This window comes from Aedes albopictus, chromosome 2, assembly GCF_035046485.1.
Source record: "Aedes albopictus strain Foshan chromosome 2, AalbF5, whole genome shotgun sequence".
Lineage (NCBI taxonomy): Eukaryota > Metazoa > Arthropoda > Insecta > Diptera > Culicidae > Aedes > Aedes albopictus.
In genome coordinates this window covers 382915323-382942206 of record NC_085137.1, presented here as the reverse complement: position 1 = coordinate 382942206, position 26884 = coordinate 382915323, and the positions used below count along the sequence as shown (strand labels likewise).

The following is a 26884-nucleotide window of genomic DNA, read 5'->3' as shown; positions in this document are numbered from 1 at the left end:
AAACTTTTTTTTTTGAAAACCGGGTAGAAAAAATCGATTTACCGGTAAAATTTGCAATAAAATTGATTATTTAATCGATAAGAAACTGGTATTTTCCTCTCAAACTTCCAAATTTTCACGACATAACCTCTACTTTTAATCGCCAATAGCAAGTAGGTTATACATATTATGTATTTACAGCTGTTATCTTGAAATTTAAAACAACAATAAAGTTTATCCTCACTTTACCTAGGGTATAACTTTTTTCACAGACGTTGGATCACTTTGTGGTATTGGACAAAGTTGTTTGGCATATAGTCATCTACCATAATACCAAAGGGTTTGATTATTGAATGCTTACAGCCCCACCTATCGGCAAAGTTTGAAAACTTAAAATTTCTGCATACATTTGGCCAAGTTTTCCCATACAAACTTCAAGCGTTTTGAGCGCCTCCTTAGGCTCAATCGATTTTGCTCAAATTTTGAACGTAGCTTCTGGGAGTCCAAAAAAACTGATATAGGAGGTAAGACTTGGCATTTTTCGAAATTTTTGTTTTTCATATAAGTGTGGGCCACCTTAATATACATGTAATTTATGTATGTTCCCATAAAACTAAGCACTTCTGAATCGCATTGATATGTCAGATACTGAAACAAAGCTTAAGCGCTACATACCATATTTTTTATTGTATTAATATATTATATGTATCTATCCCATACTGGATTTGCGTTTTGCCAATATTATTTGTTACGGCTAACACGCGCAAATATCTCCACTATTTCCACCCTGCCCCGCATATTCCACACCTCGTGTGCATCAGACCGTATCGCAAGCGAAGCGAACCCCTATTGAACGTATCCTAGCGTTCTTTTATACGTCTCCTTGATGCACGCATGCGCTCACCACCGCCACCGTGCCAAGGAAGCGGCACATTCTCGATAAGTGTTACGTCCCCCTGCTGACTGACTGCTAGGTGTAATATGCAGGCCAGTTTCAGTCTCGATTGGGAAGTAATAATTGAGGGCATCTCTCTGGGGAAATTCAACTTTGAAATTATAGAACGAAGTGCTTTACATCTTGGATTATAAAAGTAATGACTGAGCAATATATTTCGATGTCCCATAATAAATCTTTTATATCATTTCCGTTTCATTTCAGAGTCTTCTGGTTGCCTCCATCCCCATACCGGACGAACAAAAATCGATTGAAGTATTTCGTCACAGCCGAAAAATTGTTTGCAAACGCGTGCTGAGAAAACCACACACCTCGACTATCGGCGATAATCTGAAGTTATCAGTGTGGTTCCGGTGAAAATTGCGGTGCATCGTCCGATACGCAAAAAATATCTGTTATGTGTTATGATGAGTGAATAGTGCAGTAAGGGTATAATTTGGCAATCCAGTAAAGCAAAGAAGAAAAAAAAAATCAAATTGATCGAAAGTTTCGCGATTGATGTTTGTGCCTGTCGCAATCCACTTCAATTGCCATCAGTGTGCCTAGTTGAAGAGCATCATCGATCGGCCAAACACAGGCCTTCGGCATAATATGTTGGCATATGATGTACAACAGCCTCAGAGATGTGTGAATGATTCAAAGTGTTAAGTTTCATAAGTTTCAACAGCAGCAGCAGCCTATCCATTCAAAGAAGCTCGATCGATTGAAAGTGAAAATGGAAGCAATCGATGGCTCCACCAGTAGAAGAGCCAGTGGTAATAATGGTCGTAGAGGCGTTGCTTTGAATAGAGTAATCGTGAAAATGACTGAAACACCCCAGGGCCGGTACTCAACACTGGGTGCCTAAAGATGAAGTGTTAATTAGGAAATTTATCGAAGCATCAACGAAACAAAAGGGAAATTCTAGTAACCGAAATTTAAAGTACAAATCGTGAAAAATTGTGGGGTACCCAGGGGGTGGGATTATAGTGCTGTATTGCCACTGAATAAGGCTGAGATGGAGTATAGCAAAGGTGAAATGACTGCAGGTTCTACCGGGCAGCAGCAGCAGCAGCAGATGGCGCGAATACAAGACTATAGCACCGTGAGCACGTCGATGCCGAATTTGGGCCAGGGTGAACAGGATAATCTGAAAAAGAGGTGAGTTAAGAAATAAATGATATTCCTTGTAAAAAAAACTGCAGTTACACTGATTAATATTAGAAGTACCGTAAAACGGAGTAACTTTGATAATTTTCAGCAAATTTCTTTAATATTTTTCCATGTTAGAGTATTTTTTTTGCTTTATATTTTCAAAACAAGTACTGGGATCACAGATATTAATTGCAATTGAAAGACCGGACAATTTTAAATTTTTAGGGTGATCTATAATTTTTCATATGAGCGAGAGTCACATTTTCATTTTGGGTTAACTTTGATAGTTCTTGAAAACCACATGAAATCTCAATAAATAGTTGCAGATTACAATCTTAGAAGTATTAACATGATGAGAGAAGCCGTATAGAACCACCCGGGACGATTTTGTCTGACTTCACATGGCTCGTTCTCCGAAACCAGGGCAACAAATTGCATTCGGTTTGAATTATCATCAAGATATCATTAGTTATCATTAGTAACAGACTATTCTATACATGTAATTTCAGACCTGATTAGGTCAACCGGTCATCCGGTGGCCATGGAGCAGGTTCTGGAGACCTCGGAATCTCCGGTAGAAATGGTCATTTTTCGATTCCAAATAAATCCCATCATGCGACACTTTAAATTTCGCAGATGCCGCGCATAATCCAGTAAAACAAAGAAAAATTGTTTTGATCGGCTCTGTTCACCCGGTGACCTCGGCACAGGTTCTAGGGACCTTGGAATCTCCGATAGAAATGCCGATTTCTATCCCATCTGAATGAATTTCTGGAGAAATTGATGAGGAATTTCTGAAGATGTTCATGGATGAATCCATGGAGGAATTCCTGAAGAAATTCCTTTAAAACATCCTGGAGGAATACCGAAAGGAATTTCTCGAGAAATTCCAAGAGAATTTCCTGCAAGACTTCCGGGAGATTTTTTTAAGATTTTCTGGAGTTATCCGTAGACGAAATCTTGGAGGAATTTTGGCAGAATTAAATATCTGGAGAAGATTTTCGGGAGAATTATCTGGGGGAATTCAAGAGAAATTCCTAACGGATTTTAGGAGAAATTTTTGGAGGAATTCCTTGAACAATTCCTGGAAGAATTACTGGAGAAATTTCTGGAGGCATCCTTTGAGGAATTTCTGAAGGAATTCCTAAAAGAATTTCTGTAGAATTTTTTTTTTGAGGAATTTCTGCAAAAAAATCATGGATGAATCAACGGAGGAATTCGTGAAGAAATTCCTGGAGGTATTCCTAGAGGAATCCATGAAAGAATCCCTGTTGGTATTCCTCGAGGAACTCCTGGAAGAGTTCCGGGAGAAAATCCTCTAGAATTTTTGGAGGAATCCGTGGAGAAAGTCCTGGAGGAATCGCAAGAGGGTATTTTGGAGGCATTCAGGCAGAAATTCCTAGAGGATTTTCCGGTGGAATCCTTGAAGGAATTCCTCGAGGTATTTGTAGAGGAATTCCTGAAGAAACATTTGGAGGAATTTATGAAGGAATTCCTGGAGGAAATTCTGATTTTTTGATGAATATCTGGAGAAATGCCGGAGGAACTTCTCAAAGAATTTTGAAGGAATTCCTGGATGAAAATCTGGAGTTATTTCTGGAGACATGCATGGTTGAATCCTAGGAGGAATTCCTCAAGAAATTCCTGGACAAATTCCTGGAAAAAATCTTGAAGGAATCCATTGAGGAAACCCTGCAGGAGGAATTCTTGGAGGAATCCCTAGAGGAAATCTGGGAGGAATTCTGGCAGAAATTCCTAGAGGATTTTCTGGAAAAATACCTGGAAAAATCACTGGAGAAATTCCTTGAGGAATTCCTGTAGCAATTTTTGGATGATTTACGGGAGGATCTACGGGAGCAATTTGTGGAGGAATTTATTGAGGAATTTCTGGATAAATATTTGAGGCTTCTTGGAGGAATCCTTGGAGGAATGTCTGGAGAAACTCCTCAAGGAATTTCTGAAGGAAGTCCTGGAGGAGTTTCTGAAGAAATTCGTTGGTGAATCCCTGGAGGAATTCTTTAAGAAATTCCTGGAGAAACTCCTGGAAGAATCCCTGGAGAAATTTCTCGAGGAATTCCTGGAAGAGTTCCGGGAGAAGCTCCTTCAGAATTTTCTGAAATTCCTGGAGCAATTCTTGGAGAAATTCCTGGAGGTAATTCCTGGAAAACCTCCTTCAGGAATTTATCAAGGAATTTCTTCATAAAATTCTCCAAAGTTTGATTTTTTTGAAATTTAGTTGAAATTTTTTGTCTAAAACTATGTAATTAATAACGTTAAAGTAAAGTCTAGGATACGCCGAAAAACTTTGCCGAAGACCGCAAAGTGATCCGACGCTTGTGAAAAAGGTTATTCGCTTGATAACTTAGGCTAAAAATTGAGATGTGATTATAATCATTATTGAGATTGAGATATTGAGATGTGATTATAATAATTATTGATGTTATCCTTTACATGTTAAATGAAGCACTATCAGACGATCTGAATGTAATAAATAACTTTTGTCAAAAGTGACGGATCACTTTGCGGTCATCGGCAAAGTTTTTCGGCATATCTTAAACTTTACTTTAACGTTATCGATTACATAGTTTTAGACAAAACATTTCAACTAATGAGGAAAATACCTATACAAATTTCAATCGCAATGCGGAATACGGTTGCAAACAATCGCTTCAAAATTTTGCCAAAAGGAATCGAAGAAGCTTTGTTCCAAAAAATCGACTTTGTTGACCCAGTCTTAGAGGGTAAAAACACTAGACTTTACCCCCCTAAAATTCGGCTCTAATCTTCGCCACTTCATACATAAAAAATGGAATTTGTATGGAGGGGGCGAAGAATAGAGCAGTGGCGAAGTCTAGTGCTTTTACCCTATATACTGTGGTGCATAATTGATCGTATAAACACGAACGCCGAACGAAAACCTTTTATACTTACACGTAAAATTCAACATATTTGTACTACCGTGTCAAAAATTGTGCTCAATCCACCAAAGCAAACCATAGTTACAGCATCTTAAACTTGGCCATTTTGTATGAAAATCGGCGTTTGTCCGATCAATTATGCACCACAGTGTATATCGAGGTACCACTGTATAATACCACAGAGAAACAGATGTTACTCTTACAGGACATTCATTACAATTTTCGCCCGATGTCTTTTTCATTGGTAGAACCGCGCGAGACACTGTCGGCCATGATGGATTGTCATTTAACGTTTGCCTAACACGCATTCTACTACACAGGCGCTCACAGCGATGAACTAGCCTAAGTGTTAAAAATCATTATAAAAAAATGTACTACATAAATCATATGTAAAGTTTGTTTGCATCATTCAGCAACGTGTACACTAGCATACGTCAAAGCGATCGAACACAAGCACCTCTGGTGGAAGGATCGCGGGAATCAAATAAAATTAAAACTCATCGTTAAATGCATGTGCCTAACCATTTCGAAGAGTTTTACGTCTGTTTGTCTGTGATAATACTATAGTGTTATAATATGTTCGCCGATAAACTTCAAACTCAGCAATACTTCCAAAGTTGAAGCAGTTTAAAAATGAATATAACTTTATAGCGGCTATATCAAATTGAATGAAATTTTTGCACAACATTCAGACAGGTATCGGCTCAGTATTTCTGGCTCAATAAATATAACAGTCAAAATGAGTTATTCTTTTTGAATCCCCTTTGTACATAATTTTATAATTTCAGATCTCAGGATTCAACAATATCTTTGCAAATACTAAACCGATTTTGATGAAAATATTATGGTTATAAGCTTTATATACTATATCATCACTGGTCCAAAACAGCTTATTTGATGAACGTAATCTAAAATTATGAAAAAAAATGTATGACCAAATTTTGACCAAAACACTTATTAGTATCATGGCATTAAAATGAAGAGTAGGTCATAACAGTGTTGAAGTTTCTGACGGAACTTTAGTTTAAATTATGAACGGATGTCTCAAGTTTTAAGAAACTTCGGAGTTTTAAAACATTTTTTGAAACTTTCAAGCCTTTTTGACATTTGCATGTTTACCTCGAAGTTTTGTCTTGTACTATAGTTTTTATAGGATATTGATGTCTAAATACTACAGTGAGTGGCACAATAATTACAGTTTCTAATCAAAACTATGTACAAAGATAAAATATATAGAATACGAAGTACATCTTTCAATGAATGCATTTCATCCATTCAACATTGTTATAGCAGGGTGCCTGTATCATTTATGGCACCGCCTAAATAAAACTATTTCTGAATAAATAACAAGAAAACAAGACCGACAAATGTCTCCAATATGTCAAATGATTGCGTAGATTCCATACTTTACAGGAAAAATAAAAAAACCGAGCCACGAGCCATAACTACTTTTATTTATTGATTAGCATGAGTTAATAAATGTTTATTTGGGGATACTGGCTTTTTAAATTGTATAGATGATTCTCTCTCTCTTCTTGGCGTAACGTCCTCATTGGGACAAAGCCTGCTTCTCAGCTTAGTGTTCTATGAGCACTTCCACAGTTATTAACTGAGAGCTTCCTCTGCCAATGACCATTTTGCATGCGTATATCGTGTGGCAGGCACGAAGATACTCTATGCCCAAGGAAGTCAAGGAAATTTCCTTTACGAAAAGATCCTGGACCGACCGGGAATCGAATCCGTCACCCTCAGCATGGTCATGCTGAATACCCGTGCGTTTACCGCCTCGGCTATATGGGCCCCTCTGTATAGATGATTGTTTGCCATAAATAAACTTTTCTCTATGGACGCTTGTAATTTCTTAAGAGACTGCTAAAAACATTAAAATTTTTAGTTGCCACCCGTTACAAAAAAGTTGAGCATACAAAAATCTATTTTGCTGAACATTGTAGCTTTCTCTCTTTTAAAATAAAGAGGATATTGAACAATTTCTATATTTAATGCTTGTTTGTTTATGAATCGTAACACATCAAAATACTCAGCCATTTTTACAAAGTTGTAAAATTGTATTTCTATAGATCTAACTGTTTCTCCGTGCCATTTCGCGCAGGATGCAGCTACATGCGTTTCACAGTGGAAAAAAAATGACCCAAAAAACGCATCTTTTAACGCCACTGGTTTCGGTACGTGAAGTGGACCATTTCTGACGTAAAAAAGTACGAAAATCGTTTGGTGCTAAATTCATTCACCGCGCGGAACGGGAAGTGGCCAATTTAGCTCTTTTTTCGTACAAAAAGAGAAGCAAAATGTACTTTTAAACCACAAGCACTACTGTAGATCGTTGAAAATAGCTGCATGGGTAATTGGAAGTCAATAACAATCACAAAAATGTATGAAAGATTCTTTCAAATGCTTATTTTGCCCCATATTCCCCAACAACTGCTGGAAATTTATACTTTTACCTAATTATGAATGGATTGTTAATGTTACTGATTTGAAGTTGATTTTTTGGCACGCATCCTGGCATGCATAAAAAACGCTAAATCTATTATCACCAGAATCATCTTCGTGAGTTGTCCAATTTTCCCCATTTTGCCCCAATTTGCCCTATTTGCATAGAAAAATTAGATTTAAAATGTTTTTAAAAGAAACAGATACTGCGATGGAACGTCTTTTTTTCTATTTTACCCTACATGCCCCAAAAACTGCTGAATAATAACATATTTTGAATGGCTTTGTAATGCCACTGGTTGCAAAAAAATTATCATTGATCATTTTTGATATACATATACAAATGCGGTTTATGGATTTATACTAGAATCATTCTCGGAATGGTACAAATAGCTGTCCATTTTACCCCAATTTGCCCTGATATTTTGACATGTAATAAAAAGGAATTCCCTCATATGCATTGGTACTGAAACCAATGTAATCGAAAAGCAAGTCACATATATTACGTTTCCTATAATTTCGATAATTTCAGCTTTTGATGGGGAATTAAGGGTATAATAAGCATTTTTTTAAATGTGCACAAAACTTGTTAAATAGGGCGTCTTAAAGCACCAATATGAATATATTTAAGATGCTTCATTTAATCAGTTTTGTGCATATTTGACACATTAAAATTAGGGTTAATGCTTATTATGCTGTTGATTCCCCACCAAAAGCTAGAACTAGAAAGAGCCATATATTTAAGCTGTCTTTTCGATTACATTGGATTCAGTACCAGAAGTCGATCAATTCGGATAAAAGCAAATACGGGAAATCAATTTATTCATGAGATGAAAAAATAGGGCAAATGAATGATTCTAAAGATAATCGATAAACCGAATTTGTATATATCAAAAATGATTAATGACTTCATGTTTTACAACCAGTGACATTACAAAACAATACCAAAAATGTTATCATCCAGCAGTTTTTGGGGCATGTAGGGTAAAATAGGGAAAAGATCTTTCATACACACGCATGATTACTGTTAGCTTCAAATTGCACCTAAATAAAACGAATTTCAACGTTCCTTAGCAGTATCTGTTTCCTGTAAATACATTTTAAATCTTTATTTTTTTTTATTTTTTTTAACGTGTATTTTAACTTAAATGCTAATTCTACACTCATACTTTTAAATCTCATTTTTCTATCAAAATAGGGCAAAATGGGGCAAATTGGACAACTCGCGAAGATGATTTTGGTGATAATAGATTTAGCGCTGCTTGTTTATGCCAAATTGTTTTCGATATGTTGCCACAAATTCCCACACAAATCACTCAGAAAATTCCTCCTGGAATTCCGCGAAAGTGCCACCAAAAATCCTGTTGGAAACTCGTGCCTCAAATACAGTCGAGACTCTTATAAGATCACTGGTCGGGGGGCGCAATAGGAATCCGCTTAATAGGAGACTAAGAGCTTATGGGATTTCGGCATTTTGGGGGTGTGGCCTATTATCTCGGGTGTGTTAAGAGTTAACGCAATACTTTCTTCGGCAAAGTTTTAGGGCTTGATAAGATCTACCATTTAGAACTTTGGTTCATATGATTAGTTGGCAATTTGGCCGCTAGAGGGACCATCAACAATTTGATGCTAAATTGCACTACAGGAACCATATCAGGTTGTCAAGCAAACGTTACGATATGCGACAGCTCAAGAAAATTTGCAAGTTTACTAGCGCCTCCTAGTGGCAGAATTTTGAAACAAGTGTTTATTTATATGTAAGTTCATGTCATTCTGATCAACTTTTCCGAAGACATCAACTTTCTAAGTTATCGGGGGGAGCGACACTAGTTTTGCCAAGCCGAAAAACCGCCAAAAAAATCGAAAAAAGACGAAAAAACCCGGTAAACGCCGCCTAGTGGCAGAATTTTGAAACAAGTGTTTATTTTTATGTAAGTTTATGTCATACTGATCAACTTTGCCGAAGACACTAACTTTCTAAGTTATCAGGATTCTGAGCTATGAGATTTCTAAAATTTGCATGTTCACTAGCGCCGCCTAGTGGCTGAATTGCGAAACAAGTGTTTATTTTTATGTAAGTTTATGTCATACTGAATAACTTTGCCGAAGACACCAACTTCCTAAGTTATCGGGATTCTGAGATATGAGGTTTTGAAAATTTACTTGCTCACTATGGAGCCCAGTGGAGGAATTTCGAACTTCGCAACTCATCGTCAGTAAGTTATTGGCGTACCCAACAACTTTCCCGAAGACACTATCCTTCCAAATTATCAGGGTCAGGGCTGTCGCATATCGTAACGTTTGCTTGACAACCTGATATGGTTCCTGTAGTGCAATTTAGCATCAAATTGTTGATGGTCCCTCTAGCGGCCAAATTGCCAACTAATCATATGAACCAAAGTTCTAAATGGTAGATCTTATCAAGCCCTAAAACTTTGCCGAAGAAAGTATTGTGTTAACTCTTAACACACCCGAGATAATAGGCCACACCCCCAAAATGCCGAAATCCCATAAGCTCTTAGTCTCCTATAACGCTCACCCCTGTCTAGTAGGAGTTCGTTTAATAGGAGTCCGTTTAATAGGAATTCGTTTAATAAGAGACTCGACTGTATACACACTAAAACATCGAATTCCACCCCGGTAATATTTTTTGCTGAGTTCAAACTGTAAAAGTTAATTTATGCTGAGGAATCAGTAAACTTTTGAACAATTATCCGATTTCAGTAAGTAATTTTACTGATCACCCTGCAAAACAAATTATTTTTACAAATATCAGTAATAACAAGTACCGATTAACATTGTATATTGCGTTCCTCGGTACTTCTAGTGAGCTCCGTAAATAAGAGTACCGTACAATCAGTAAAAAAGTGCTGAATACTCTTCAAAACCATAACCGACGCCTCAGTTCCTGGAATTTTTATGTGACGCCATTTGTATTAATAAATAATAGTCAGAGTTTGTCCCGGCATGGTGCGCTTGAATGCCATTTTTTTATCAGAGTTGTTGGCTTTTAGCCCTGCTTTTAGCTGTGGTTTTGGTTCAGAAAGTTTTACAAAGTAATAAATAATCATTTGGTAAACTTACATAATCATCAATGTATTCTCAATTTAGTTGAAAATCGGAGTTTTCGACTAGCGAAGTTGGATTTTTCTCCAAATCCGTGCGTCGGATCTAACTTCGGAAGTGGTGCGCTATATAGTAAACCTGGTCCGCTATACAGCGCACCACTTCCGAAGTTCGGTCAGACGCACGGATTTGGAGAAAAAACCAACTTCCCTAGTCGAAAATTCCGGGTTTCAACCGCACGGAGAATATGTTAAAATATTTACAGCAAACCATCTTCGTTCAGTTTCAGGGTTGCTGGTTGAATTAGATGTTGCTGTTAAAAAATTAACAGGAAAGCGCTATACATCCGAGACATCTGTAAAGACTGGAATTCCACGTAAAATACCACGTATATCTGTTCACCCGGCCGACGATCCGACGTTCTGCGGAGGGGGGGGAGGAGGAATTCAAAACTTCCCTAGACTGAATCCTCCGCCGGAACCAGGGATTTCTGGTATGCTGCACAGAATACAAATTTTAATAAGGAATCGTGCGGTTGGTTTCGTTTCCTGGCATCAATTTAACTAAGCATTACACGAGGCATTACACGTATTGATCGCTTTGTATAAATTAAAAAAAAAAAAACACTTCGAATATTTATTTTTTTGTTTCATTTTTCTCAAATTTTCCTTGCTTTTGCATCATTTGCCGATATTACGGTTAAAAATTTACGGAAATCCGTAGAATAAATACTGAGATGCTCGGTAAATGGTAAAATCGTTGAAATTAAAAATTACTGGCTACTCGGTACTTTTTCTACAAAGTATTCAGTAATAATTTGTCGAGCAGCTCAGTAATTTTTGACATTTTACCAGATATAACGTAATACCGAGTAATCGGTAGTTGAACTTGATTACCGAGGTGATCACCGAGAGCTCAGCTGTTGAGAATTCGGTAATTCGATAACTGAGCCCGGTAATAAAAGTTAAGTGTGTATGAATGAGATACATTCAGAACACCGGTAACATGGTACCGCCCACTTTACGCCCTCCAATGGAGTTATTGTTTGAACGTAGCTGAAGCCTTAAGTATGGTTATTATATACTCCAAAAATTAGAAAGATCGGTTGGAAGACAACTAAGAAATTACGATGAGCGGAAAATAGGTGCATTACGTGAACTGTACGTGTACATTCATTCATTAAAATGTCAACATTTTTATTCATATCATTTTTGATTAGGAATAGTGTCAATTGGTCATTTTTAATCTAATCAATAATTTTCAGCGTACTTATCCATCCACTAAGCTATTTTTTCTATTATTTAAATCTAATGTTTGCTAATACATATAGCGTTAGTTAATACACATCGTGGCATTTAATTGTACTCTTCATTACTATGACTTATATATACTTATACCCCTTATCATTCATTCTTGTCGAACACCTTTCGTGGTAAAACTGATACTGCGCGGATATTGGACTTCCAGTTTCGCATCGCCGCAATAAGGCCTGTATCCGCAATAATCGGGACACAGAAATACAGCCATTATTCTGCAATAGACGCATGAAAATTTTTCAAATTTGGCTTAATAACATCTTAAGATGTGTTCATTTCACCTACAAAATTTCATGTGAATTGATGCAGTACTTTTTTTTGTAGCAATGAAATAGTAGAATGTGCGCCATTGAATTTTGTACAGCCCCTAGTTTTGCTTATCAGCGCTGTAACTTTTGAATTTAGAAAAGGAAATGGCTAAAATTTTGAGCACAAACCTCTCAAACTACATTTGTTGCATGTGCGAAATTTCAAAAAAATCGATGCATTATCAACAATTTTATAGTCGAAACATGTATTGGGACTGATCGTGATTTTGACCCCTCAGACAGCAATTGCTCAGCACCCTTTATTGTTTCGATTGTACTATTGAATGTACTATACCAATAATCATCAAATTTTGCAGGCATAATATACACAAAATCAACTACCTTCTGTGAAAATTTCATGAAAATTGGCAGAGAAATTCAAAAGTTTTGAATAGACAAACATCGCACATGAAAAATACGAAAAATTTTCACTAACACTCACCCCTATCAACACCTGTAACTTTCAAACAAATTGATCAAAGTTGATGAAATTTTGCTAACGAAATTAAATAATTATCTTCACATCACTTTCAACTGTAGCACAAAAGAACCATCTATTATGCGAATGAAAATTGGTCAAGATTGTACAAAATGCTTAAAACCACGTCTATTTGATTTTCATCCACAGTTAAAAGTAATGCATCGATTTTTATGAAATTTGGCACAAATAATAAACATACACCAAAGAGTTCTCAGTCAATTATTTGGCCAATTTTACCGATTCATTACAGAGCTACAGCCGTACTTCTGTGTCCCGATTATTGCGGATACAGGCTTTAAGCAAAAAAGGCCATAAATAATTTATAATTTATAGATTATTATTACCACTGCTGTTTACCAAACCAGCAGCTAAAGGTCCCAACAACTTACGATGTTGTTGCTAGCTAGTAAGTAGCTGCCGGAGTGGTAAACCCCCGAAAAATGAAACCGTTCCGTTCATATATGTACGTAGTAGCTTCGGATAGGTACCTTGTGCGTTGCGGTATAGATAATAACAACAACAATACAATCCAATGAACGTTTGTTTGTGGCACCGTTCGTTCGTTCGTCAATAATAACCATAAAAATTAAATGTATTTTGCCGCCCGTACCTGTACTGGTAATGGATGCATAATTGTCCTATGTGGCATTTTGGCAATATTTTGAAATGTTGTAGCTAATGTGCATGGAGCTTATTTGATCAAAACACTGATTTCTCTTAAATGAATGCAAAAGAATTACACTACAATAATAATAAATCAATGGGAATTCGAAATCGCTCACAAATGGAAGTATAGGTTAAACATAAAAAATATAATTATGACTACCAAAATGGCCGACTTCAAAACGTAACTAAGCGTAAAAATTCGTAAACATATGCAGTTGGTTTAGATTATCTGCCCCTTTTGCAGGTTTTTTTTTTTGTATTAAAGAGATTTTTAGCTCATCTCGGGATCCACTCTCTACTTCCCTTCCGAAGGAAGAACTCACATTTTGTGAGTTTGTCGGGAGTGGAATTTGATCCCAGGCCCTCGGCGTGATAGTCAAGGGTTCTAACCATCACACCAGGTCCGCTTCACCCTTTTTGCAGGTGAGCAGAGCAAGGATATATGTACAACTAATGCAACTTGACTCGTTGCTTCGTTCATCAGATTTAGGCTTTTAAAATTTCTACGAAAATTTAAATTGAATTTCTCGATGTTTCACCTAAACGATAAAAGCAAATCGCTGCCCTGAACTTTAAGTGAAATTATCTCGACTGCCTTTTGTCGTATGGGACGGTTTTGCATATACCGATCGACGACGGTGCAGATGTACTTGTTTCATTTGTTGCGTTTCCTGCTACATCCGGGTTTATCGGAGTGTGCATTTCACACTGTGTTCTACTCCACTATGCTTGCAATATTTATTCATGTCGACGGCAGCACAAAACACCTATTTCAGGGTTATTTTGTTGCTTTCGGACTCATACACGTCTTGTACCGTCGTCAGGTGCATTTGTATATGTAATTAGCGCAAATATTGCTGGAGCCCATAGCAGGTTCGAAGACTTCGATTTCAAGTGCGAGATAAGGCTACTGCTGAGCATTGATGTGAGTGCGTTGTATTCAAGTGCGAAAGCTTCGTTAGAGTGAATCCATACCCTACCCATATTGAATAATTTTGTTATAAAGCGAGTTTATTAAAAAATTAAGTAAGAACAAAGTTTCAACCGACGGTTAAATTTAAAAAAAATGTAAATTAGGATAAAGAACTTATTTGAGTTATTCTTCTATTAAGTTCGCCTTCGATGTAGGTGATTTTATTTCTCAATAATTTATTTCAACTATAAAAATTCGTGTAGAAGTTGTTCATAACCTTCTACTTAAAAAATTTCCAGAATTCCGGCCGATTTTTCCTAGAGTTTTATGTGGACATCCTGCAGATTTTTTTACCAGAAATTCTTCCAGGTATTGCTGGAATCCTGGTATTTTCTCAAGGGTTACTCTTGGTTTCCATAAAAAAAAATAAACAAAAAATGGAATTTCTCCCAGGATTTACTCGGGGATTTTCTTTTGGCATATTTCTCATATATTGTCAGAGTTTTCCTAGAGTTTATCTCGTGATTCTTCTTAAATGGTTTAACGAACGCGATTTGAATTTATTTCTGATTTTTTTCATTAGAGCTGCTCGAAGAATTTCTTCATGAGTTTTTTTTTAATTTTTGCAGAAGTTCATCCCAGGATTTCTTCCAAAGTATCTCTCGTAATTAATTCGAGAGTTTTTTGTGAGTATACGCTTAGAGTTTCTCCCGGGATTTCCAAGGAGTTTTTCCAGAGATAGTTCTTAAAAGTTTTCGCTGAAGTTGTCTTGAAGTTTCATCTGAGATTTCTCTCGGATGACTACACATTCCAGGAGCAATTCTTCCGGTGTTGCTCCTTGTCTCTCTGAGTCTCTCTGATTTTTTCTGGATTGATCCCAGAGTTCTTGCACGCATTTTCCAGGAGTTTTTCGCTGAATACCTACTGCCTAAAAAATGCATTGTGTGCAATTTCCCGGAATTCAGGTGAAATTTTGTGAAAAACTTTGTAAAGACCTATAGGAGAAATCTCAAGAGAATCTTTGAAAAAAAAAACATGAAAACTGAGACAAAATCTTTTTCAGAAATCTCGCGAAAATTAAAAAAAAAACATGATGGAATGCTACCCTGGGAAACCAATATTACAAATTCTTGAAGGTATTAAACATAAACTATGGAAGGATCTGTATTTCCCACGTAATTCACAAACATTACTAGACAGAGAAATTGCTTCTCTTTCCTGGGAGCAATGAAATTCGACCAACAGATGTGAAAGAGGGCTTTGTTTCAAAATGCAGTTATGCCCTTTTAAAATGTTGGTGTCGATTTCTACTTGAAATTTTCCAAGAATTTCTGCTGGTGCTCCAGGAATTTCTTAGAGACTTCCTTCAGGGCTTCTTCCGAGGATTTCTATACGAATTCCTTCAGATAGTTTCCTAAAAACTTTTTCAGACATTCCTATTGGACCTCGTGCTGTGATTTCTCCAGAAATTCTTGCTGGTATTCATGTAGGGCTTGTTCAAGAAATTTCCAAAGGTACTTCTTTTGGGATGTATCTTAAGATTTATGTAGGGTTTTCTTCAATACCTTCCTTTCTGAATTGACTTGCGATTTTCTCTTGGGATTCCTTCACGATTTCCTTCTGGGTTTCCGCCAGAAATTCTATCGGGGGTTTATCCAAGGGTTTCTCCGGGGATCCCTAGGGATTTCTTGAAAAAAAAACAATACTATGGATGCCTCCAGTTATTTATCCCGGAATTGTTCTGAAGATTGCTCCAAGATTCCTCTGTAGAATTCATTGTAGGGTTTTCTCTATTGACTTCCTCGGGGATCCTCTTGGGATAACTGTAGGATTTCCTCTTGATATTCCTACAGGAATATCTCTCAGTATTGCTTCGGAAATTTCTCTCGTGATTTCTTCTTATTTTCTTGCAGAGATTCTTGTAGTAAATCCAGCAGAGAATTCACCTAGAATTCATGTTAGAATTTGTCAACCCATTGCTGCAGAAATAGTTCCAAATATTCCCACCGAATTTTTTTTCAGGAATTCCGCCGGGAATTTGTCCAGGAATTTCATCTGATATCCTAACCAGGATTTCTTCGGAGATTTCAATAATTCTTCCAATGGATCTTCTAGGAATTACTCCGAGGTTTTATCGGGAAATTCCTCTAGAGATACAGGGGATAGACAAAATGATCGGGACAGGCAAAATTTTCACTTTTAAAAAAATGTTCAACTAGCTGTAACTTTTCGAAAAGTGCTTCAAATATTCTCAAATTTTTACTGCAAGTTCATCAACTAGTTGTGCATTTTTGTACATTTCATTGCATTCGGTTCATTGAATCCGGAGATATAACAGCTCATCATGGCTATCGGATAATTTCACCCTTTTCAAGAATCTTTATAACTTTGTAAATAATGGTCCAATCTTTTCCAAATTTGGACCACTGATACACAACTAGTTGATGAACTTACAGTAAAAATTTGAGAATATTTGATGCACTTTTCGAAAAGTTACAGCTAGTTGAACATTTTTTGAAAAGTGAAAATTTTGCCTGTCCCGATCATTTTGTCTATCCCCTGTACCTCTAAGGATTTCGTCGGAGATTTCAAAAGGGATTGTTTCAGAGATTACTCAAGGGATTTGAGCTTGAGCTTAAACTTGATTGACCGCCCGTAGATGCTACTCCAGTATTGCCAGACCAGCCACACTCACACAAGGAACCAATGAGATTATCTGCCTGTGGAGCGGATCTGGTGTGATGGTTAGAACACTTGACTATCACGCCGAGGACCTGGGATCGAATCCCACTCCCGACAAACTCTCAAAATAGTGAGTTCTTCCTTCGGAAGGGAAGTTAAACGTGGGTCCCGAGATGAACTAGCCTAGGGCTAAAAATCTCGTTAATACAGATAAAAAAAAATTATCTGCCGGGGACTAGCAGGCATCTTCAGTGTGTGAGCGTTGGTGATCTTCTATTTTTAAGCGACAATGGCGCCTGCCACGTCAGGTTGCAGGTCAATATGGGAAAGGGGAAGGAAGTGATGATTGCAATCGTTTGTATCCACATCAGATCGAGTATACCTCTACGTCTGCACAAACTCATGTGGATGTCGGAGTGTTGGTGGGATATGGTTGGCAGAGGGTTCACACATTGCTGTGTGGATGCCCGACGTAAGGTGATAGGGGAACCAACATATTTTGGACATAGAAACGAGCCAATATTTTTTGGACACTTACAGCAAAAACAAATGGAAGTGTCCAAAATATATTGGCGTAACGTTGTGTTCAAAATACGTTGATTCCCCTAGATTAGTGCGGTAGTCGCTTTGGTTGCATAACTTGTAGGTGTTATCTCATAAATTGACACTGTGCTGTGAAAGGTGGAAGTAAGGGAAACACAATGGGTAACGGCTTTTCAACCGTTTCTGGTTCTAGCGATGGCTATGAACCTTGCTGTGAACACATGAATATACATGAGTTGTATATATACAGGGGGTGGCCAAAATGTTTGGGATAGGCAACTTTTTTTTCCCCCACAAAAAAAAATTCAACATGCTGTAACTTTTCATAGAGTGCATCAAAAAATCTCAAATTTTGACTGTTTATCAACCTGTTATATGCGCATGATTGGTACAAAATTGGGCTCGATTGAATAATTTTTCGCGAAGTTAGAACCGTTCGGGTAAAACACTGATTTTTAGACAACTCATTTTTGAGCTGTCATATCTCGGAAATCAGTGAACCGAATTGAATGAATTTTTTAACGTTTATGAACAATATATTGATACTTAATACAACGTTATAAAATGTAATATTTTCTCACGACGAATTAAGTTATACCGGGTTGAAATTTTTACCCATATAGAGGAAAATAAGTCAAATTTACAATACCATACAAAAATTGCTAAATGTGTTCTTTCTTCAATCTAAATAGGCTCTAATATATCTGATTAGAGATAACTTGAGAACAGAAGTGGAAAATCTTTGGACATCAACACTAAAATTTATTGACATTGACGTAAAAAAATTACCTTTTTTCGAGAAAAATCCAAAAAGTGTCAATCCATGATAACTTTTTTCAACGTTCAAAAACTATCTATGTTTTAATAGTTTGTGAAGCATCTGTATATTGTTAGTGTACGTTCAAAATTTCATTCAATTCGGTTCACTAGTTTCCGAGATATGACAGCTCAAAAATGAGTTGTCTAAAAAATAGTGTTTCACCCGAACGGTTATAACTTTGAGAAAGTTTAATCAATCGAGCACAAATGTGTACCAGTGATGCACATATAACAGTTTGATAAACAGTCAAAATTTGAGATTTTTTGATGCCTTCTACGAAAAGTTATAGCATGTTGAATTTTTTTGTGAGAGAAAAAAAGTTGCCTATCCCAAACATTTTGGCCATCCCCTGTATTTATTTATTTATTTATTCCGTCAAACGATGTAGACATGTGAACATTACATATAAACAAATTACTTAAATTAGCTTAAATTTAAATTGTTTTGGTTTCGGATTGACTTTAAGTGTTTTTTTTTAAGTTTTTTCCGAGACATTGTAAAGTCAATAGTTTCACAGTGGCGATTATAAAATGCCATCATTCGGTTAAAAGGGCCATATTTCGCATAATTTCGAGTTCGTAATTGCCGGCTAGGTATGTAAAACCTAAATTTTGATAAAATTTCAGTTGAGTTAATTCTTTGCGAAACTATATCGTTTACAAATGAGACCATTGCAATCTCACGACGCTCTTTCAATGTTTGTATGTCTATGAGCATGCAGCGATATGATATATGATGGAAGTGGAAATGAAGTCCAGCCTAATTTACGAAGAGCATACAATAGAAATTGTTTTTGTACTGATTCTAATCTTTCTTCGTGTGTGGTTGAATAAGGAGACCATGCAATGCTGCAGTATTCCAGTATTGATCTTTTGTATGAAATGTAAAGAGTTTTTATTGTGTATGGGTCGTGAAAGTTGTAGCAGAAACGCTTTATAAACCCTAGCATGTTATAAGCCTCATGAATAATGGTGTTATAGTGGTCTGCGAAAGTAAGTTTAGAGTCTAAGATTACTCCTAAGTCCCTAACTCTTACACATCTTTCCACATTCTGATCACCTAATCCAATTGTGATGTTCGATGCTGTTCTTTTTCTGCTAAATGTTATTAAGTTGCATTTTTTCACATTCAATTCTAACAAGCTTTTTTTACACCATAGATAAAATATATTAATTTCATTGTGGAGTACATTGAAGTCTTCATCATTTCTAATTTCCAGAGAGAGTTTCATGTCGTCGGCATATATTAATATTTTCATTTTTTTTCAGAATGAAAGAAATGTCATTAACATACAAAATAAAAAGAAGAGGTCCTAAATGCGAGCCTTGGGGGACACCTGAAGTGACTTGAATCGGATTTGAATATTTCCCGTTGATCTTAATTATTTGTTGTTGGCCAGTTAGATAGGATTCTAGCCACTTGAAAAGTCTTGTTTCAATTCCTATTTTGTGTAGTTTGAAGAGAAGCATTGATATGTCAACCGTATACAGAACTTTTACGTGGTGTCCATTATCCATTGCATTAAGGCAAAAGTCTACGAATTGCAGTAAGTTGGTAGATGTTGATCGACCTTTAAAAAATCCGTGTTGTGCTTCAGTTATTCTATTTTTGGTTTGAAGAAACAGCTTATCGTTGATAATTGACTCGAAAAGTTTTGGTATGCAAGAGAGAATGGCTATACCACGGTAAATACGTACGTCAGATTTTCGGCCAAATTTAAAAATTGGTACCAGAAATGAACTTTTCCATATTTTTGGAAAACTTCCAAGTTTTAGTGACATATTAAAAATCCAGAATAGAGGAGCTGTTAGTTCTTTAGCCAATTCTTTCATAAAAGCTGGGGGAATTTTATCAGGACCAGGACCTTTTGAGGCATCTAAATCTTTAAGAGCCTGTAAAATATCCTGCACCTGAAGGTAGTTCATACCCACATCACTTGGAAATTCTGGACAAAAATTGAAGTATTCACGGTCACGATCATCTTCAGAAAACGTTGTATAGATTTCTTGGAAGAAAGTTGCAAAAAGATTCAGCAAAAAGATATAGAAAGTGGATAGAATCTTTCAGGAATTGGAATTACTCTAGGGTTTCGTCCTGTAATCCTTCCAGGTATTCTTCCAGAAATTTCACCTGAAAATGTGGGCGAACCTCCTAATCTCCCATACATTTTGTTATAGTCGCCACTCGCATGCACGCGATTCCGTCGATCCCGTTATCGCACGATCAGATGCGCGCGTGAGAGAGAATGTATGGGAAAATGGGAGGTTCGCTCTCGTTTTCATCGATATCTCATTGTTGTGGTCAATGCACACCTAAATATTTCAATGTTTTCAAAAGCTTTGACTCTCAGCTTCCTAATGATTAGATCAGGTTTGAAATCGGTGGTTGCGAACACAGCGAAAATCGCGATTTAATAAAATTCAAAATGGTTGAATGACCCCTAACATGGACAGCACAGGCAACAACAACCGTGCGCCTACATGTGTTTCTCAATCTCATTGGGGACACCTGACTGATAATCACCAGAAACCCAACCGGAAGGTACCAATTTTCATTCGCGACTACAAAGTTGTCGAATGTGCGTGAAGGTTTACGTGAGAAAAATCGAGAGGGAATTTTTTTTTGCTTTTTTTCACGCACATTCTGACAGTTCCTTACGAGGTTTTTCATTAGAGCGACAAAGAGTTGGAATCTCTTTTACCTTCGTAGTCGCGAATTGCGAAATCAAAAGATTATCCGTGAGTTTGCCTGCCGGACATCTAGAAGGATGTTTTATGCAAACATATCTCGACACCAGGGGATTTTTTTTATTACCGAACAGTTTGGGCCGAAGGGTCTCCGATTTTCATGAAAATTTCACCAGAGCTAGAGGTCGTGGATATATGATCATATAAGGACTTTAAAGAAAATCATAGTGGACTATTTTCCCGGAAAACGCTAGATGAAATTTCACGATTTTCCAAAATTTGTTAAAACACCCCAAATTTCAAAAAATCATATCTCAAAAACTATACATCGTAGATCAACTTTTCTTTTAATAAAATCGACGCCAAATTACCTCAGCAACACTGAGAAAAAAAATTCTCAAAAAATTTTAAACCATAGAGAAAAAACGTCAAAAAATGCTGATAGAAGTACCGTCTGTATAATAGTTTATCAGTTTTTTCTCCATGGTGAAATTTTTTTCTCAGTGTATTTTTATTGGATTGCTGAGGTAATTTGGCGTCGATTTTACTAAAAAAAAAGCTTGTTCTACGATGTGGGTAACTCTCGCTGAGACCGTCCCACTATTTACACCATGTCTTCAAAAATGTTTGAGGTGGCGATTTTCTGAAAGTCCTCCCCAAAAAAGTAAGGAAAATGCATTTGGTTAATCAAATTGGTGGACCCCCCGTTAGTTAGAGCCACAAGCATTTTGGTGAACCCCTCGATTTTGGTCAATTGTTGGCTCATTTAAACCGTTATAACTCGAAAGTTTCGCCAGAAACCACTTAAAAACTATAGGTTGTTGGAAAGAGAAAAGATAGAGGTACTCTTTGCAGTTATAAAAAGTTTGGTCGGCCATATTGATTTCGGCCGCCATCTTGAATTTATCTACCAAAACATTTTTTTCACTATGTTGGCAACCACCGATTTTCAAACTTCTTGCGTCAATCGAAAGCTGGGACATTTTTACACAACATATCGAAAATTTAGAGGTGTATCTTTTTCCTATCAAAAGTTATCTGCACTTTTGTAAATCATGACACGTTTTCTCCATACATTTCCATGCGCACCGGCAATGACACGCAACAACATCAAAGTTGGCGCCTGCTTGTATACACAAACGCACCTGCAGTAAAATTAGGGCAAATCGGAGGTTCGTTCTCATTTTTAACTATTTCTCAACGATGCGGGCATTGCTTTTTAAACTTTTTTGGTGTTTTGAAAAGCTGAAACTTTCAACTTTTCATTAGTGGATTCAGATTTAGAATAAATGTTCGTAAACACTGTGAAATAACGCTGCATTTATGTAAACAATCGGCACCTGGCCCAGTGCGCAAAAGTGGCATGATTCACAAAAGTGCAGATAACTTTTGATAGGAAAAAGATAGATCTCTAAATTTTTGATATGTTGTGTAAAAATGTCCCCGCTTTCGATTGACGCAAAAATGACGGTGGTTGCCAACATGGTGAAAAAACAGTTTTGGTATAAAAATCCAAGATGGCGGCCAAAATCAATATGGCCGACCCAACTTTTTTTAACTGTTAATAGTAGCCCTATCTTCTCTCTTTTCAACAACCTATAGTTTTTAGGTGGTTTCTGGCGAAACTTTCGAGTTATAACGGTTTAAATGAACCAACAATTGACAAAAATCGAGGGGTCCTCCAAAATGCTTGTGGCTCTAACTAACGGGGGGTCCACCAATTTGATTAACCAAATGCATTTTCCTTACTTCTTTGGGGAGGACTTTCAGAAAATCGCCACCTTAAACATTTTTGAAGACATGGTGTAAATAGTGGGACGGTCTCAGCGAGAGTTACCCATGTATAGTTTTTGAGATATAATTTTTTGAAATTTGGGGTGTTTTAACAAATTTTGGAAAATTGTGAAATTTCATCTAGCGTTTTCTGGGAAAATAGTCCACTTAGATTTTTTTTTTAAATTCCATATATATGATCATAAATCCACGACCTCTAGCTCTGGTGAAATTTTCACGAAAATCGGAGACCCTTCGGCCCAAACCGGTTTGGTAATAATAAAACTCCCCACCATTCACCTACAGTAATGATCAAATCACATTCAGAAATGATTTCATGAGATGCCATTTTACCCACCTTTGCATTTTGGACTTTGTTCCCCTACTGGGCAAACAAAAATATCTGCAACTCTCGAAAAACAGAGCTAATCAATACGCCAAAATTTAGCTAAGAGCATTTTGCATAAGAGTATAAATCGAAATTTGTGTCAGCTTTATTTTCTCCAAAAACAATAATTTACTAAATTCTACTAAAAGAAAAATCGCAAACTTTCTTCTCAGCTGTAGACACTTCCACATTTGAATATTAACTGAGTTCAACTTTGCCAAATAATTTCTTGAATTTGTCAAAAATTGTTGTTTTTTATAATGTTTCGAATGTTCAAACCTATGTTTCGATGAATAGTTTAGAGCTTTTCAAACCCACTCTTTAACAACTCGTCCAGTGCAAAGTCGACCAAAGGTAGATTAAAGAAATAACTCCCATAGAAACTTCAAAATTTATTTCTGAAAATATAGTTCACAGGCAACTAGAAATATGAAATTTCGTTCTGAGACCTGACCTCAGCCTTGAGTTCAGTAAACTTGGAAGTTCCGCCAGCTGATATCGATTTCAAAATGTGATAAAATCGAGCCCCCGTTTTCAAACATCAGTCCACGAAAACACCACAAAACGCATCACCCTATTGCCTGGTCAACTAACACCGATGCTCTCCAGGCTATTTCCTCTTGTAGTTGTACTAACGGCCTACGGACAACGTAGACACCGTATCAAACCGAGAGAACCTCGCGTTCAATGCTCAGTTGGAAGGTATCGTTCGTCGCGAACAGACTACGTGGACTGCATTCGAGAGCGCGCGCGCGTCCGGTTCTGTAGCATTAGGTTCAACAACGTGTATCCCTCGCGAGAACGGGATTATCGCGGGATACCAACAAAGAATACGAGGCTTTGCGCAGCCACTCCGGAGACCACGAGCGCTGCTGCTGCTGGTTGGCTGGCTGTAGTGGAGGCTATAAAGAAGCTCCCGCGAGAGTGCAGTGGCCTGGCATGACACTTTGGGTTCCGTTGCCGCGTGTATTGGTGCGATCCGCAGTCGCAGTGAACCGTAGACGGAAATGGACAGTGGAGCTTTTTCGCGTTCGTCGCTTGCTGGTGGTTGGAATTTCATCATCTTCTTGAGCCTTCAGTCTTATTAGCTTAGTGGTTGACTTGAGTTTTAAGGTGGTGCGCAAATTGTGTAGAACCCCAGGTGAGGGCGCGATTTGTTGTTCTTACTGATAGGCTGGGTCGTGTTCGGCTACTATTGTGAAGTAATCTGTTTGCGTATTCAAATAGCAGATATCAATGGTGAAATGTTGAAAAATACTGCCAGAAAAAAGAGAAAACAGTGTGTGAAACGAATCCGATGTGATGAAGGCTACATCAACGTGCGATCAGTCGATCCGATGGAAAGGAAATAAATAAGTGGCATGGCCTCGAAATAATAGTCAATGTCTGCGTTCGCTTCGTAGATGCACGTCTTCTTATTGTTTCCCGAGTGTAAATATTGAAAAAAAAATCTGTTTTGAAAGTTTCGGAAAGTGACACCGCAATAATCCGCAACAATATTCAGATAAGTGAACGTAATCGGAATTTGGGTCGAAAACGCAAACATAACACTGATGAAGGCAAATATACGTGCCAAGAGCCGTCGAGAGAATACAGGTGCATGAATGTGTGTAGTAGAATCGTGGTCTGTTTGCTGAGAAACGTCGACAACGAACGACTTCTAGATTGAGTTTAAATAAGGGCGAAAGTAACATGAGCGAGTTCTCTTCATCGAATCTCTCTTCTTCAAATTAAAGTGACAAGATGCAAGTATGGTTGCACGTTTTGGTCATAAATCGCTAGGTTGCGATGCAATCTAGCGTCTAAGTGTAAAAAAGTTCGACTGAATCTGCATCTTGTCACTTTAATTTGCAGAAGAGAGAGTCGATGAAGAGAACTCTCTCATGTTACTTTCGCCCTTATTTAAACTCAATCTAGACTTTAATAATAACAACAATATCAACCACGAAGACGACGACGACGAAACCGTTGGTGACCATCGACGGAAATGGTGTTCTTCATATCGAAAGCGGTGTCGTCGAGTGACGAGAAGAGCGAGGATCCACCGGATAAGCTGAGCATGGAGAATATCATCGTTGAAAAGGGGTAAATAATTTGAACGCAATATTTAAAATTAAAATAAAATTTTGCATCTTATGCTGTGCTCAACCGAAGGGACGAACGCATAAGAGCTCTGGTTAACTCTTGGAAATTCTTACGAATTCCGAATGTAAATTGGCCGTTTTTAGTTTTTCTTGCTTGCTCGTAAGATTTCCTGCTCATTTAATAATCAAGTTATTCCAAGGAGATTGAAAGACAAATGGAGACGCATGGTTGTTGATGCAGCTTACCCCTTTGTCAATGCATTTTTCCATCCCATCCCTTGTTTGAACCGAATTATGAAATCGGTAACACGTAATGTACTAATTTTGAGAATGTTTCCACTGTCGTTTTCACACTTTAATTACTGTTTTTTTTGTTGGGATTTGAACCACTGCGACCATTACTTTGATCTATTGTGGTATACCCCTGTTTAGTTTCGCATTTGTTTAGGACGACGAGTCACCATTGAGGGTTGACGTCGTTTGCTGATTATGCGAGGTACCCCAATCTGGGATGTTTCTTAGGATAAAATCATCCATCAAATTGGGATTTTTCAACCATATTTCAGAAGGATTTAGAATACTCTTGGTGAAATATTGTCTTCTACGCACAAATAGTGCTGGACAGTCACATAACAGATGATGAGAGGTCTAAATTGCATAGTTACAGAATCGACAGACATCAGTTTGACATCGATTAATATTTTTCAAATGATATCGTGCCGATTAATTATTGTTAATCATTGAATTTGAAAAAGGCATGGAAAATGGCATCTTCCTCCACATTATTCTATGTACGTAAGACCTTGTTGCCCAAGAAACACTCTCACGAACCCATGAAAAACTTCTTGTTTTCTTATATGAGTTGACAATTTCTTGATTTTCTTGTTTGCTCGTGAGATCTTCTGTTATTTTTGCTATCAATCCTTATTCCCAAAAAGACTGATAAAACATGGAGACGCTTGGTTGCTGAAGCTAATGCCATCCATGTAATGTAACATTTAACCTTACGGCAAATGATTAAAATGTTTTACCTTTTGAATTGTTTTTGCTATTATTAGCACAGGGGTCTCGTAGAGCCACAAAGAAGAAGAAGAAGAAGAAGAAGAAGAAGGGTGTCTATTGGTTTAAGAAAATAAAATTCTTTGATTTTCGTTTCCCATATCCCTTTCGGGACGGACCATATTCCAGAATAAAACTTTCTTTACTTCGAGTACTTTATCCACCTATGCACTTTTTGGGGTCAAATTACGAACTGCACAATTGTGCTGGTCCGTCCTCAAAGCAATCGATGTTCCATAAGAAATGAAAATTGCCTACTTTTAGGCTTTTTATGGTATAGAAGATTGATTGAAATTATTAAATAACTATAAAGTGTTAGATTATATAAAATTAGACGTATTATTTTAACTCAAGGCACATGAGGTTTGCTTCTACAGATATTTCATTTCTTACAAGTGAATTGGAAGAAGCGAAGAAAATCAGTAAATCCCTGGTCCAATCTAATTCATAATTTCGATAATATGGAGTAATATTAATCAAACAAGTAGGTATTCAAAGTTCTTTGAAATACTCGTACAAACTGATATCGTGTTCCTTGAGTTGAAATTATACGTCCATTTTTTTACAAACTAACACTTTGTAGTTATTTAATAATTGAAATCAAGCCTCTATACCGTAAAACATAAAATACAATCGATCTTCGTATGATCTCTCGCTGTAT

General features: G+C 37.0%; 1 protein-coding gene across 3 annotated transcripts in view; it reads left to right on the top strand.

Moving 5' to 3' along the window:
* LOC109425664 (mitogen-activated protein kinase kinase kinase 13) overlaps positions 1-26884 on the top strand; it is a 126259-nt gene that overhangs the window by 20936 nt on the left and 78439 nt on the right. For 2 of the 3 annotated variants that reach the window (XM_029878889.2, XM_029878888.2), the window contains exon 2: positions 1139-2074. In XM_029878889.2, coding sequence (XP_029734749.2) covers positions 1932-2074 — 143 coding nt within the window. In that variant the 5' untranslated portion in view covers positions 1139-1931. Of the gene's footprint in view, positions 1-926; positions 1071-1138; positions 2075-26884 lie in introns of those variants that run through there. The other variant, XM_029878890.2, reaches the window with a different exon arrangement.